General features: G+C 41.0%; 1 protein-coding gene across 1 annotated transcript in view; it reads right to left on the bottom strand.

Annotated features, from left to right (window-relative positions):
- NETO1 (neuropilin and tolloid like 1) overlaps positions 1-683 on the bottom strand; it is a 99,374-nt gene extending 98,691 nt beyond the window's left edge. Inside the window, exon 1 of the mRNA XM_063299044.1 lies at positions 83-683. Coding sequence (XP_063155114.1) covers positions 83-110 — 28 coding nt within the window. The 5' untranslated portion in view covers positions 111-683. The remainder of the gene's footprint in view (positions 1-82) is intronic.
- Positions 684-13,373: the final 12,690 nt, after the last annotated feature.

Raw genomic sequence — 13,373 nt, 5'->3', positions numbered from 1 at the left:
GGGGAGAGGGGTTGGCCAACGCGAGTGCCGGCAGAGCGCGCGCGGTCGCAGTCCAAAAAGGGAGCGGGGAAGACATACTCACTGTGAAACAAGCTGCGTCCATGGATCATGTCTGTTCCTTACACAAGGGGCTTCGATCTCCACTAATTCCATTTAGGGACGGGAGGGCTTCCAGGACGGAGAGCCGAGCAGTCGGGAGCCCACGCGCGCGGCACACGCTCAACCCAGAGGCTCGACGCCCCCCTCTGCACTTGCTCGCGCTCTCGCCCCGCCGTTTGGCAAGGAGCGACCATTTCCACTGCTCGGCTCCAGAGCAGCCAGCCTCGGGTCCTAGTAGCGGCAGCCGCACCCGCTGGGAGTCTGCATAACTGGCGGAGAAGGGCAGAGGAGGAAGAGACGCACAAGCTCGACCCCGGGCGACAGCAGCCGGCCGCCAACACGGAGCTCCCAGGCTCCGGTGCAGAAGGGAGGCGGGCTTGTCTCCTCCTGCTTTAATCGCCAGTTTCACACAGTAGCCAGTGTTTTGGAGAGAATTTCGAGGCCAAGCTCGTCCGGCCTTTGGGGTTATTACGGTGCATGGAAGGGAAGAAGACGAAAGGGCCTGTCCTCAGTTCCCTGGGCTGAGGTGGCACGAGGTGGGAGAGACCCCAAAGTGGGAAGAAGGGCTTGAGAGGGGGGGCGGAAGGGGGGAGAACAAGGGAAGGGGAGAGGGCAAAAGCGGCTCACCCAGTAGGGGTTTTAGTCATCTTTGGGCGCCTACCGCGCAATCCTTATTAAAGGTGAAATCCTTTGAAGTCAGCTAAGCCCATGTCGCCCACCTCGTGGCAGCACATCAAGCCGAAGTAAGGTGCGTATCCCCCGGAGGGGGTAGGACCAGGAATGGAAAGAGAAAAGAAAAATAAAATCACACCCGAGCCCAGAAGCGCGATTTAACGCGGAGAAGCTCTCAAGGAGAGATCGGGAGGGCCGCGCAGTCTGAGGCGCCGCCGCCGCCGCCTTCCACGCGCCCTTCAGTGCCTGCCCCAAGCGAGAGATGGCGTCTCTTCCACCCTCGCCTTCTGCTTGGCCAACCCGCGAAGGATCTTCGCTCTGCGCGCTGCAGTCTTTCTGAGTCCAAGAGCATAAGAAGCTGAAGGGCGGGCTGGAGAGAGCTGCAATAAAAGTTTAGCTCTCAGGCCTGTGGCCGCGAATAATCCCTTTCCCTCTTTCCCTCAGTCCGGAGGTAGCAGGGGAATAGACCGTCGTCCTCCCGGCCCTTCTTCTCGACGTAGATCCCTCTCTCCTCCACCCTCAAGCACCATCCAAGAAAGGGCTCTGAAGCCAGGGAGAGATCGAAGGGGAGAAAGGAGGCGGAGCCGGGCTGGTGATCCAGAGCGCAGCGGGAAGAGCCAGGTTCCCCAAACGGATTAAACTCTCCTTTTTACTCTGCTGCCTCTGCGCGCAGTCCCCACCGCAGCCGCGCCAAGGACAAAGTCCGCAATACCAGCTGCTTTCACGCACAGGGATTTCCCCGCCTGCAGCCGCTTCTTTCTCCTGCTGCCAGTGACATCCACGCAAAAAGAAGACGAGTCGCGTGGGGAGGGGAGAGAATCAGAGGAGGTGTGCGGGGCGGGGTGAGCGAGAAAACAGCTGCTGAATAGGGCAGGGACCGGAGGGGGGTCTAATCGTAGCGTCTGAGGATAATGGTGATCCTCAACACCTGCTGCTTCCGAAGGTGATGCCGGAAGGAAAAGAGTAAGGTATACAGGCTGAAAGAGGAAAAGAAAGTCCAGTAACGCGACCCCAGTAAAGCCTAATCTATAGGTTAAAAAAAATCGGTTGGAAGAAGTACCAAACCTTTTGCAGCCTTCCCCACGAAGCAACCGGGCAGATCTATTTGCTTTTGATTGGAAAGCTCGGCAGCGTCAGACTCGGTTAGTATTTAGATGGGAGATCATCAGGACACCCCAAGGCGGCTGGGAAATGGAAAATAAAAATATCCTGGAAGAAGAAATAGTAAATGACTTCCGTATTGTTGCCAAGAAAATGCTGTCGAGACTATATCACCAGGAGTCGAGCTCGACAGAAAGAAGAGGAGGCGGCGACTGCCGTTTCTTTAGCCCCACCAGCTCCGGCGGAGATTCCCAGGTAAGCCAAAAGTGAGCTGCTTTGGCAGTAATGTGCGGAGCCCCATCCAAAGGATCCTTTTCGGCGTGGTCCAAGGATGATTGCTTAATGTCTCGTTGGATCCCATGCAACGCCTTGCAGGAGCGTTTTCTAAAGGGAGGAGTCTTTGAGAAACAGGAAGTCACAAACAGCAAAAGCTACTTCTCCAAACCAGCGGTCCGACAGCTGCGATCCGAGGAGAGGAGAGACGGAGCTGATTTCTCGGAACAGGGATAAGCGGAACACGACACGCTGCGATATATAGATCTCACTTCTTGCCCAGCCTTCGTGAACCGCTGCAAAAGGGTCCAGCCCCAGACATAGCCAACCCGACGACGTGGAATTCGTGGATCTTAGGACCGGTAGCCCATTAACTTGGAATTCCTGGTCGTAGACCCGTTTGTTTGCAATTTTCCGGCAACTCCCAGTGTTAGGTTTGCAGCCCGTGCAGAAAGCCTACCCGGCGCAGATGGACTGGAGTTGTAAGCTCCCGCTGGGCTCCAAATCCTTTTCTTCTAAGGAAAGTGAACCGCCTAATCTGCTTTCATTTCAGCTGAGACTCGGGGCTTGTGGCTACTTCTAAACACAAATAAAGGCGAGAAGCCTCAACAGATGATGTTCTTATTGGGAGCTGGACTAATTCACGCCTCTGGTGGAATTAACCGGTGAGTTAAGGGAGCCTAGTCATAGCGATTGTAGGATCCACGCTCTCCGCAATGATGTTAGGCAGGGACAAAAAGAGAACAGCAATTTCTGTTTGGCAGATGGAATCTTTTTTTTAAAAACTTATATTTGCCTGAGTTCTCTGCAGCCAAAGGCTCTTTTCTCAAGACCCGCCTTTTCAAGGGAGGGGGCGTGCTTTCATTCTGGGTCTGCAGGTTGCCCTTGGAGGGGAGATTTTTCCCAAATTCGGCCCCAGTTGTCACCCAACCTTTTTCTCCATACAAACGTGCAACTCAATATTTTTCTCCCCACTACTCCCTTCATCAGTAGGGTTAGAACTGGAGCAAAAGATAGGAGTTGCCTAAAAATCACCTGCAAGACAGTGCAGGCAATCCTAGTGTTTGATAGTTTCCTTGCAAAGGACTACAATTTTCTTTTAAGTGTAGTAGAACAAAAAGAACTGAAGGGGCTGTTCCAAGAAGAAATGTGTTGGTTCTCTTTTTCATCTGGACATGAAGAGCTGAAAATAAAGACAGCTGGTTGGGAAATGGTCCAGAAGCTGAAGGGGATCTGGAAAAAATCCCCATTCCTTGACAAGAGAGCCTTCAGTGAGTCACTTTTCCTCTCCTTGTCTATATTTCCAGTCTATTGAAGTCACAACTTTGCTTTCATACATTTACATTTACAGATATTCACTATACCCTTGACTTGATGAAATACCCGCAGGATCACATTCACTGAGCATAAACTCAACAGAATTACCTGGTTGGTACTTGGATGAGCAATCACCAGGATACACCAGGGCTATAGGCTAGGCTGTGAGGCTGAAAAACCATTCTGAAAGGAAGCAGTTGCAAATCCAATATAGATTGTGTCAAGAATATCACATATCTGTATCAATGAAGTCAGAGCTGGATTTAGACATAAGCTAAGCAAGCTAGTTTCAGGACTCACAGTCTGACAGGACCTCTCAAAATTTCAGATTTGTTTTTCATTTGTTACAGTTTTATTAAAATTCTCCATAAATTAAGCCCTTCTTATTCGTCACATGACTCTCATTAATTGATGAAGATACACTCCAAAGAGGGCCCTTCCCCATCCCATTATTAGTTTGTTTATTACATCTTGGCAAATTCAATTGTTACACAGCCATATTCTCAGTTTATAGTTGCCAAACAGAACCTCTAGAGCAGGTTTCTCAACCAGGGTTCCATGGCACCCTAGGGTTCGGCGAGAGGTCACTGGGGGTTCCCTGGGAGATCACAATTTATTTAAAAAATTATTTCAAATTCAGGCAACTTCATATTAAAGAGGTAAGTTTCATTACTTTTAGTTTAAGAACATTGTTAATGCATATATACAGGCCTATATGTGAAACAAATATAATAATTGTGTAGCTACTGGCCTATATTTGAGCCTGAATGTACAGGGGTTCCCCGAGGCCTGAAAAATATTTCAAGCGTTCCTCCAGGGTCAAAAGGTTGAGAAAGGCTGCTCTAGAGCCTTCACATAGTTTGGGACCTCACCATGTCTAAATCTGGTCCTGCATGAAGTCACCAGGATTAGAGTTCAGCTTGATGAAGACTTTGCCTTAGTTTTAGATGCAGTTACCATCATGACGCACTGAGAAGCTTCTTACATTTCGAGCCAGGTGGAGAACAACTTTAATAGAGGAACTACATCTGCTTTCACCCTGGCACATTAATTAGTATACTTGTAGCAGGTCTTCTCTCTATTCATGGAGAAAGATTCATGCAGGAGCCAAATTGTCATAAATGCAATGCATTCTATTCTTATAGTCAGGGTTCTTTTAGACTATATAAATATTTTGCCTAATTTCTTTAAACACCAAGGCCATCCAACTTAAATAATAAACCTCCTAAAGAATACCTAAATAAATAATAGAATAAAATAGCAGGAGGACATAGTATAAAAAGTGCTTTTAAAGGAAGGGAAATGAGATAATGGTAACTGTAAGGAAAAGAGCTTCCTGTAAGAAAAAGTTATGGGTTGGGAAGAAGGTAAATCTGCCTGTTTCCTGAGATAAATAGCTGTGAAATAAATGGTCAGGATAGTTCTGTAACCAGATTGTTATAAGAACTGGTTATAGACAACATAACTGCAATGTGGTCTATCAGGATGTTATATTTAATATTTTACATATGTGTACAGGTGTGGCTAACCTGTTGCATCCTATCATTTTCAAAGCACTTGTGATTGATAGTCTTACCATGTTTACCTTCATAGCTATAAGGTAAACTTGGAGTTTTCTTAAGTGGGTTCACTATGCCTCTATGATAATTTTTGCTGGGGTATATGGAGCATGTAACTGCAACATGGTCTAAAGCAATGGCAGATTTAATATACCTGAAGGAGGAACTAGAAAGGAGGAGAGGATGTGGAAAGTAAAGGCCGAAGTGGTCTCAGTTGTGGTAGGACCAATCAGGCCTGTGACCCCCAAGCTGGGAGAGTGACTCCAACAGATCCCAGGAGCAACATCAGAACTCTCTGTCCAGAAGAGTGCAGTGCTAGGAACAGCTGAGATACCGTGCAGAACCTTCAGACTCCCAGGCCTCTGGTAGAGGACCCGAGGTTGAGGAAGACACAGACCGCCCTTAGAGGTGAGAAGGCTTTTTTTTTTTTTAATATGAGAGGCTGGATAGCATAGTGTTTAGAGAGCCACCCTTTGACATGGGAGACTGGGGTTTGAATCCTGGCTGATACCTTGGGCAAAGACCTCCTAACACTTCACCTGCCTACCTCGAATATGAGAGTGACACAAACTAAGAGAGTCATACCAGCTCAGGCATTGCCCAGATTAACAAGGTCTGCACCAGATGTTGGAGAACCAGGACAATCTGACAGTAAGTGGGCTACTGGAACAAAACGTACATGGATGAGATAAGAGAATCTGGAATTGATGAAATGCTACTACAACAGTAGACCTAATGAGAGGAGATATAGGAAACGTATGAAGGGACTATGGATGGACAGAAGACCTGCATCCACACTGAGAAACAGCTAAAAATGACTCCATGAGGTTTTTCATACCAATGATAATGAGATAAATATCAGCAGATCAAGGTGATATAAAACACAGCACTGGAGTAAATTAGAAAGATCTGGAGACTTAATAATTGATCTTTCTGGAAGTATCCTTCTCCTGTCTCAGGTACATTGAGTGAGAAAGATTCTGCCTTTTTACACAGTGGGGCCCTAGAAAAAAAGCAACAAATAAACTCAATAGTCCAAAGCTTGTTTAAATCATAATGTTTAACCTGATCCTGAAAGATAAACTAGAGAAAAAAATAAACACTTCCTAGGAAAGTGGTTCAAGAACTGCATAGCATGGCCACTAAAATATCTTCTTCCACATTTAGACGTGGCTGAGAAAGAAATAAAAAGAAATTTAAAAATTTAAAAACCCCCGGCATGTTGTATAGATTGAGCTCCCATTTTTTCCTTGTGTTCTTTTGCTTTTATAATGATTTTGTTTTTTTTATTCAATCAACCTTTGGCTGACCAATTGTTTCTATGGTTATGACTTAAAACATTAAGTCAGCATGAATTCTTTCTGATAGACTTAATATTCAAAGTATTCATAAATGATGCTTATCATGTTCATAAACTTAATGTTAACACTAATATTAATGCTATTAATTCATAAACTTATTTAATGTTATCATTATTAAAGAGGACAGGAGAAGTAAAGACTCTAACTACAGTCCCACAGAGTAGACTCAAAACCCATTTAAATTATATTGTCCATTTAATGCAGTGTTGGCTTTATTATTTTTTGATACAGTTTAGAGGCTGTATCTAGATGGATCTGGGCAGCTTACATTAAAAAATATAAGTACAATTAAAGAAGAAGAAAGAAAAAGATCGTAAGTATCCAGAAAGCAAAGTCTATATAAGAACAAACACCCTTTAGGAGCTCAATCACCACTCTGCCCTGAAGCCTGGGAGAACAGCCAAGTTTTCAATGACTTTTTGAATATCACCAGGGTGGGACCTGTATAAATTTTGTGGGGGATGCTATTCCAGAGGGCAGATACTGAGATAGAGAATACACACTTCCTGGGTCCCAATATATGGCACTGTTTTATCAGAGGGACCCAAAACGTACTCAGCCTGACTGATTTCACCGGATGGGCATACATAATTGGAGACATAGGTGGTCCCTCAAATAGCCAGGCCCTATGTCACAGTTGTGGCTTTAGCCTTACTTGTACATAATGCACAAACACGACAACATGTGGACTTACTTGGAAGGAAACCAATTCTATCCTATTTGGGCTGCAACTTTCTGGACAACCACTAGACAGCAACAGTTTTCTGTCCATCTTTGTTACCCTGGAGTCCTTCTGCAAATTGTTGCAGCCTAGATCTGGTAACCCTAATATTTTCAGCAAAATCCAACTAGGATTAGTATTTGGGAAAGCAGTCATTCAAGTGTTGTTCAAAACAAAGATAAAAAAATAATGAGAAGATTTATAGAAGGAAGTGAAGCAAAAAAAAAAAAAAGGACAAACTATGTTAAGTGGTAACAAAACCAGATAGTATAGCTTGGGGGGGAAAGGGCCATAAAATAAATCCTAGCTTAGTCTTAAGGGACTGTTGCTGCTCACCTTGGTTCTGATCTGTAATAAAATAAAGAGTCTTCCAAAGAGGTACTGAGCTACAGAACTGAAAAAAAGAAGCAATTAAACTATCATGGGGCTGATTAGAGTGAACTCGTATTTTATTGAGTTGTTGTTTCTCATTAGCTACAAAGACACAGATGGCAAGAATGACAGGATTCTCAAATAAGGTTAGAAAAGGAATTGGAGTGCTGATACAAAATCCTGCTATATGTTGCCACCCTACATGTCTTCAGGTGGGCATTGTATATACACACTGAAAGCTGGTGCTCAAGACAATCAGGCTAAGTTGCTGCTCAGAGTCTTAGAAGAAGTAAAGGGAATTGTCATAAGGGCAGAAAAAGAAGAGTATTGGATTTCAGAAATGGTCCATTAACCTGTTGCTGGAAACAAACAAAACTAAACTGTCTTTACATGCTAATAGATTTATTGTGCTTAAGTTTATGGCGTGATAAGTGTTTTTTGTTTTTTTTTCAAGTGCCAAAACAGTCACTTAAAAAACAGAAAGAGTAGTTTGTTTCCTTTGGATCTCTACACCCTTCTAGGATTAATGCCCACTTTAATGCCGAGAAAGGCAGGACTTCCTTTAATTAACATTTTAACAGCTTGAACAATTCCTCCACAAAGTCAATGAATCATCATCATCATCATCATCATTTCTGAGAAGAGTAATTTTCATATACTGTAGACTTTTCAGAACCAACTGTTAAATCAGGTTGCTCTGCTCCCTTTAGGATTTACTGGATTAGTTTTTTCTGCACAACTCTCCTGAGCCGCATGTGGCCCCTTGGCTGTTTTTTAAAGTCAGTGGTTTAGTTTCCTTCTAAATGCCTGTCCTAAAATAGATATAGTATGGTTATGATCATTGTTGTTACCGTTACTAACCTCCCAGAAAATCAAGAGTACTAAATAGACACACACACACACAAAAAACCCTGCATTAAATGTCTAAAAGCAGAGGGAAGGGGGCTAAACCATAGAGGCTGAAAAGAGCAAAGATGGCTGCCATAACTGTACAATTAAAGCCCCTCCCCTTTTTACTGTTCTGTGTGTCACACATGTAAAAAAGGGGAGCCTTTGGTTATACAGTCAACTTTAATATTCTACCTCCCCAAAGATACCCATCTAATAGTAAAGCAAAGGACAATTTAAAGACTTTACAACAATTAAAACTAATATTCAAAACGGAACTATATAAACATTAATATAAGAATGAATATGAAGGCCGGTTGCTCCAGGACAATTATTATCTTGCAAATGCCTGAATGGACCTACCAAAAAATCAGTCTAGTCCTTTTTGCACCATTGTTCTATTCCCAGCAATAAAGCTCCAGCCAAGCTCTGGTTCCTGAGCTTGTTACCACTCCACAGCTTCCTCAACCTTTATCTGCAATGTACTGCTTTTCCCCAGTCCAGGAAGCAAAGGGAGAATCCAGGGCTGCCATTAGACACGCCTCTCTCCCACTTTAGAGATGGATACCAATCTTTTAGTTCTCCCTGCCAGAACATGTGGGAGGTGCAGTGGTTCTTCGTCTTCCCTGAGATGTTAAGTATGACATTAGGTTACCAAAAAACTGGCTTGTCTTGCTATACTTCATCCTAAAACCTGTGAAAGACTTCCAAATGATGTCTGCCCTTCTCTGACATATTTTAGATTACCCAGTGAAATATCCCTAGAGAAAACAAAACTGATGCAGTTGCTAGTCGGTGTGCTTTCAGCAAAGATAGCTACCCTCAGTGCTCTTTGTGAATGAAGGCTTATCCTTTGGTCAAGGAGTACGTCTTCTACACATACGGTAATTACTGTGGCTTAGAATTACGGAGGTTAAAGGTGTCATTGGGGTCATGTGAAAATGATGCTAAGGCATTTGCAGTGCAGTTTGCTTCTAAGGTTTAAAAATGTGGCCACTGACTAACATTTTTTGTTCACAAACATTTTCCTAATGTTGTTGGAAAAAGTTATACACTTTAACTGTGTAAGTGAGCTGCTGTGTTGTTTGTGTGTGTTATCCATACACAAGCTGCAGTCTGTGCAGTAAAGGTGTATTCCTTGGCATTACAAGCTGCTGTTTGAGGCATACTTAAATTACAGTTTGCATTAACTTTTCATGACAGTTCCACAACTAGCTTTGTTTTCTTCCTTTTGTTCAATACCCATATATGCATATTTCCATTATGGATTTCATGTTTAAGTGAACAGCATGGAGGTTGATTAAAAGAGAGATCATCCCACTCAGAATCCGCTAGCAAAATAGGAGCAGCTGCCAGTCGAACTGTTTGGCAATTTGAGATGCACCAAGTGGGTGATAGTAAAACATGCAATCCACTCAAAGAATATTTAACAGTATGATTCAGAGAAAGTTGCAAATTAAATGGAAAGAACCGTTAAAAAAGAGAAAATGCAGACACTTCTAATATACAGCTAAGTTGTATCAACCTGATGGATTCTGAAGAGAAGCCTCACAGTTTATAGGTGGGAAAAGTTCAAAGATATAATGTGTTCTCTCATAAAGATATTATATATGCCTAAGTAGCTTACATAGAGAGTTAGGGATGGAATACACATGTACACACAACTACTAGTATAAGGAGATGGAAAAAGTTCCATGCACAGAACAGCCAGATTAAGTGTACAAGTTCTGAGGAATTGATCCTTTCTCAAAAAGGTTTAATAAAATATTAAAAAATTCTAAAAAACTGTGGGCTTCTCTGCTGTCAATTAAAGCATGTGGAAGACTGCATCTTGAATGTAAAAGGAGTATATGGTAAAACAAATGAACTGAAATAAAAAATAGGCTGCACATTTGAAAACTGAATGTCTGCATTTATTTTTCACCAGGATGGTGGAAACAAGTTGATAAAGTGATTGGGTCATTAAGAGACCCAAGAATGAATGACAGTGGTGGTTCTTTGGTGAGCATCTGCTTAGGAAAAGGTCTGTTTCTTTTAAATACATAGTTTAATAGAATGAATGTAAAAGTATGAATATTTTTGCTGGTTTTGGTGAAAGACTGAAAGAATTAGTGAAGGATATAAGAGTGATGAGAGGTTTGGCAAGCAGGACATATTTTTTTTGGCAGTGTCAGAATGGAGTTTTTTAAAAAAATGGACAGGGAAGAAAAATGAAAGAAGTGAAAGAAACTAGAATGAAAGTAGAATGACTGCAGGATGAGTAACCATGAATCCTGCATGAAAAAGTACAGAAGATAGATTAAAAGATCTTCCAGCAGAATAAATGGAAAGTGGTTATAATGAAAGATCCTGTGGAAACTGCTTAAAAGAGAATGAAAAGAATGTTACAAAGTGCCACTGAAATGTGTGGAGTTACACTAATGAAAAAGGGTGCTTGATGGAAGGATGAAATGAATGAAGTGATGGATGAGGGGAAAAAGTGCTCATAAGAAATTGGTTCAAAAAGGACAATGAGAGAAGATTATTATTTAATGTGTATAGAGAGTAAATTATAATTGCAAAGAATGTGGTCAATGAAAGCAACAAGTGGTTCAGTTATAAAGAGGCAGAGAAAATGCAGAGTGGTTTTGATGGAAAAAAAAACTGTTTCTGAAGTGGGTAAAAAGAGCTAAATAAGGTACCTCCAGCAGAGGGAATGGAATTAAGAACAGAAGCAGTAGAAATGTTAAAATAAAACTGAACTGAGGAAAAGCTATAAGGAGTATTGCAGTGATTTCTATGGGAATGAATGTAGTATGTTGAAGAATAGAATTTAAATGAATGCTATTAATATTACTGTTGAAGAAAAATGGTGAAAAGGAAGTCATCTAGGAAAGTGTAAATGGTATAATTGGAGAAATGCTAAAGTATGCATATGGTTTGTCTATTGAGTGGCTATATGATTTGTTTAACAGTATTGTTTCCTTATACAAAGGGAAAAATAAGAATGCCATGTTTGTGAAGAAAACAAACCAATTATAGAACAAATAAATCCAAAGTTCTCACTCAAGACACAAATGACCAGGCTCAAATTATCATATTTTGGACATTATGTGAAGTCCCAGGTCCTTTGAGAATCCCATAATTCTGGGAAAAGTGGAAAAAAAGAGAATAAGAAGATGACCAGCAGCAAAGTGAATAGACTCAGTTCCTCTCAAAGGAATGCATCTTTGAGAAACCTAAAAGAGCAGATTGGGGACAGATCATATTGGAAAAAAATCTATCTAGGGGATCAGTAAGAGTCAACCTGACTTAATCAGCATTTAATCAGCATTTAAATAAACCTATTTATTTAGAAGATTTATATGGCTACCCATCTTATGGAACACAACTATGAGTGCCTAACAACAATTATATAGCTATTCTATATTCTGTGTAATTATTGAATGGTTGAATGATTGTATCTAAGACATGTGAAAAGGAATTTTTTTCCACCACCCTAAAAACAGATTTAATTGTACCCTTATTTTTCTATGCTTTAGGATTTTTAGAACCAGTAGTTTGGTCCTAACCCTCAGGTTCAGGTTCTCTTGACAGACTGCCAAATCTCACAGAAAAATGCCATAATCTAGCAATCTCTTGATTGACATTTGGGCATTTTCACAGAAGTCACAAGTTTTTAAGATTCTCATGTGAGATCTCAGCCAATTATATTTATTTGCATTATTTAAGTTATTTAATTTGGACATTAGCAAGCACTATTTCGAAGGCAACAAGTGTCCTAGCATCTATAGGTCCTATGTCACTAATGCATCATAATTTGAAATAACCATTGTTTATCTTGGTCATGACACAAAACAATCTGTGGTTGGTTTAAAATATCAAATAGATACTTCCATATTCCTTCTTATAGCTGCACGGGAGAAGGGCATGAAATAACATAACTGAAGTTTACACATAATTTTCATATAAAATCATTAGTGTATTATACAAGGAAGGAGTTGTCAACCAGTTCAAAAAGACTGCCATGTGAAGTGGTGAGTTCTCCCTTGCTAGACGTCTTCAGAGACTGGAAGATCATTCTGATGCTATAGTAAATCCTGAAGTGAGTTTTGGGACTAGATGACCTCTAAGGTCCCTTCCAACACTATGATTCCATATGTAATATCCAAATAGTATATCTCAATAGAAAAAAAAAAGTACCTAGTTTCATGCTGGATTGCTCATTCATATAAAATAAGGTGAAACTACTGGACCATGATCAAACTCCATGAATTAGAACAGAGTTATTGTTCAAACGTATCTCAAAATTTGTTGTTCGCTTCTGGATATGTAATAATGATTTATAGAAAATACCTTTCAGCATATGGTGTCATTTAAGAAATAAGGAAATTGTCATAAAGCTACTAATAAAACTTGACATGTTCCTACAAGGTTAAAGAATGTTATATTGCTGATGGGAACTTCTATGCAGGTAAATCTATTAATTTTTTGCTGAATATTAGAAGCTCTTTTAGCAAGGATGGTTCAGACATTGACCTATGTTCTTACAAGTCACTAAAGTATTCAAAGACTGTTTAAATAAATTTTAAATAGTTTTCAAAAATGTATGCTTGTGCTTGAAATCAGACCAGACTGCTGGCAATTTTGTGCAGGATTCCAATTATCTTATACATTAATTTTAAACTTATTGTTATGAGTCTGTCAATTAAATATTAAATTGTTTTGACCCAGAAAAGAAAACCTGGGAAAAATTTGGATATAAGGTCAAAGAGGTCTCTTTAATCAATAGAGAATGGTTGGGTGATATATTAGAGAAGTTTCATGCAATGACATTAGAACTCTGTAAACATACTACTAGCCACACACATAAATCAATATGTAGCTTCCATTACCTTTCTGGACAAATAGTGCTCTGTATATGCAGTTTTCATGAAAATACTGTATGTAGTATATCTTGGTAACTTTGCACAGAATAGTATGAAGTCTCAGAAGTAAGTTCCATTGAACTCAATAGCTCTTAATACCAAC

The sequence above is a fragment of the Candoia aspera genome, chromosome 3 (genome assembly GCF_035149785.1).
Source record: "Candoia aspera isolate rCanAsp1 chromosome 3, rCanAsp1.hap2, whole genome shotgun sequence".
Taxonomy (NCBI): Eukaryota; Metazoa; Chordata; class Lepidosauria; order Squamata; family Boidae; genus Candoia; species Candoia aspera.
This window is presented reverse-complemented; position numbering and strand designations above follow the sequence as displayed.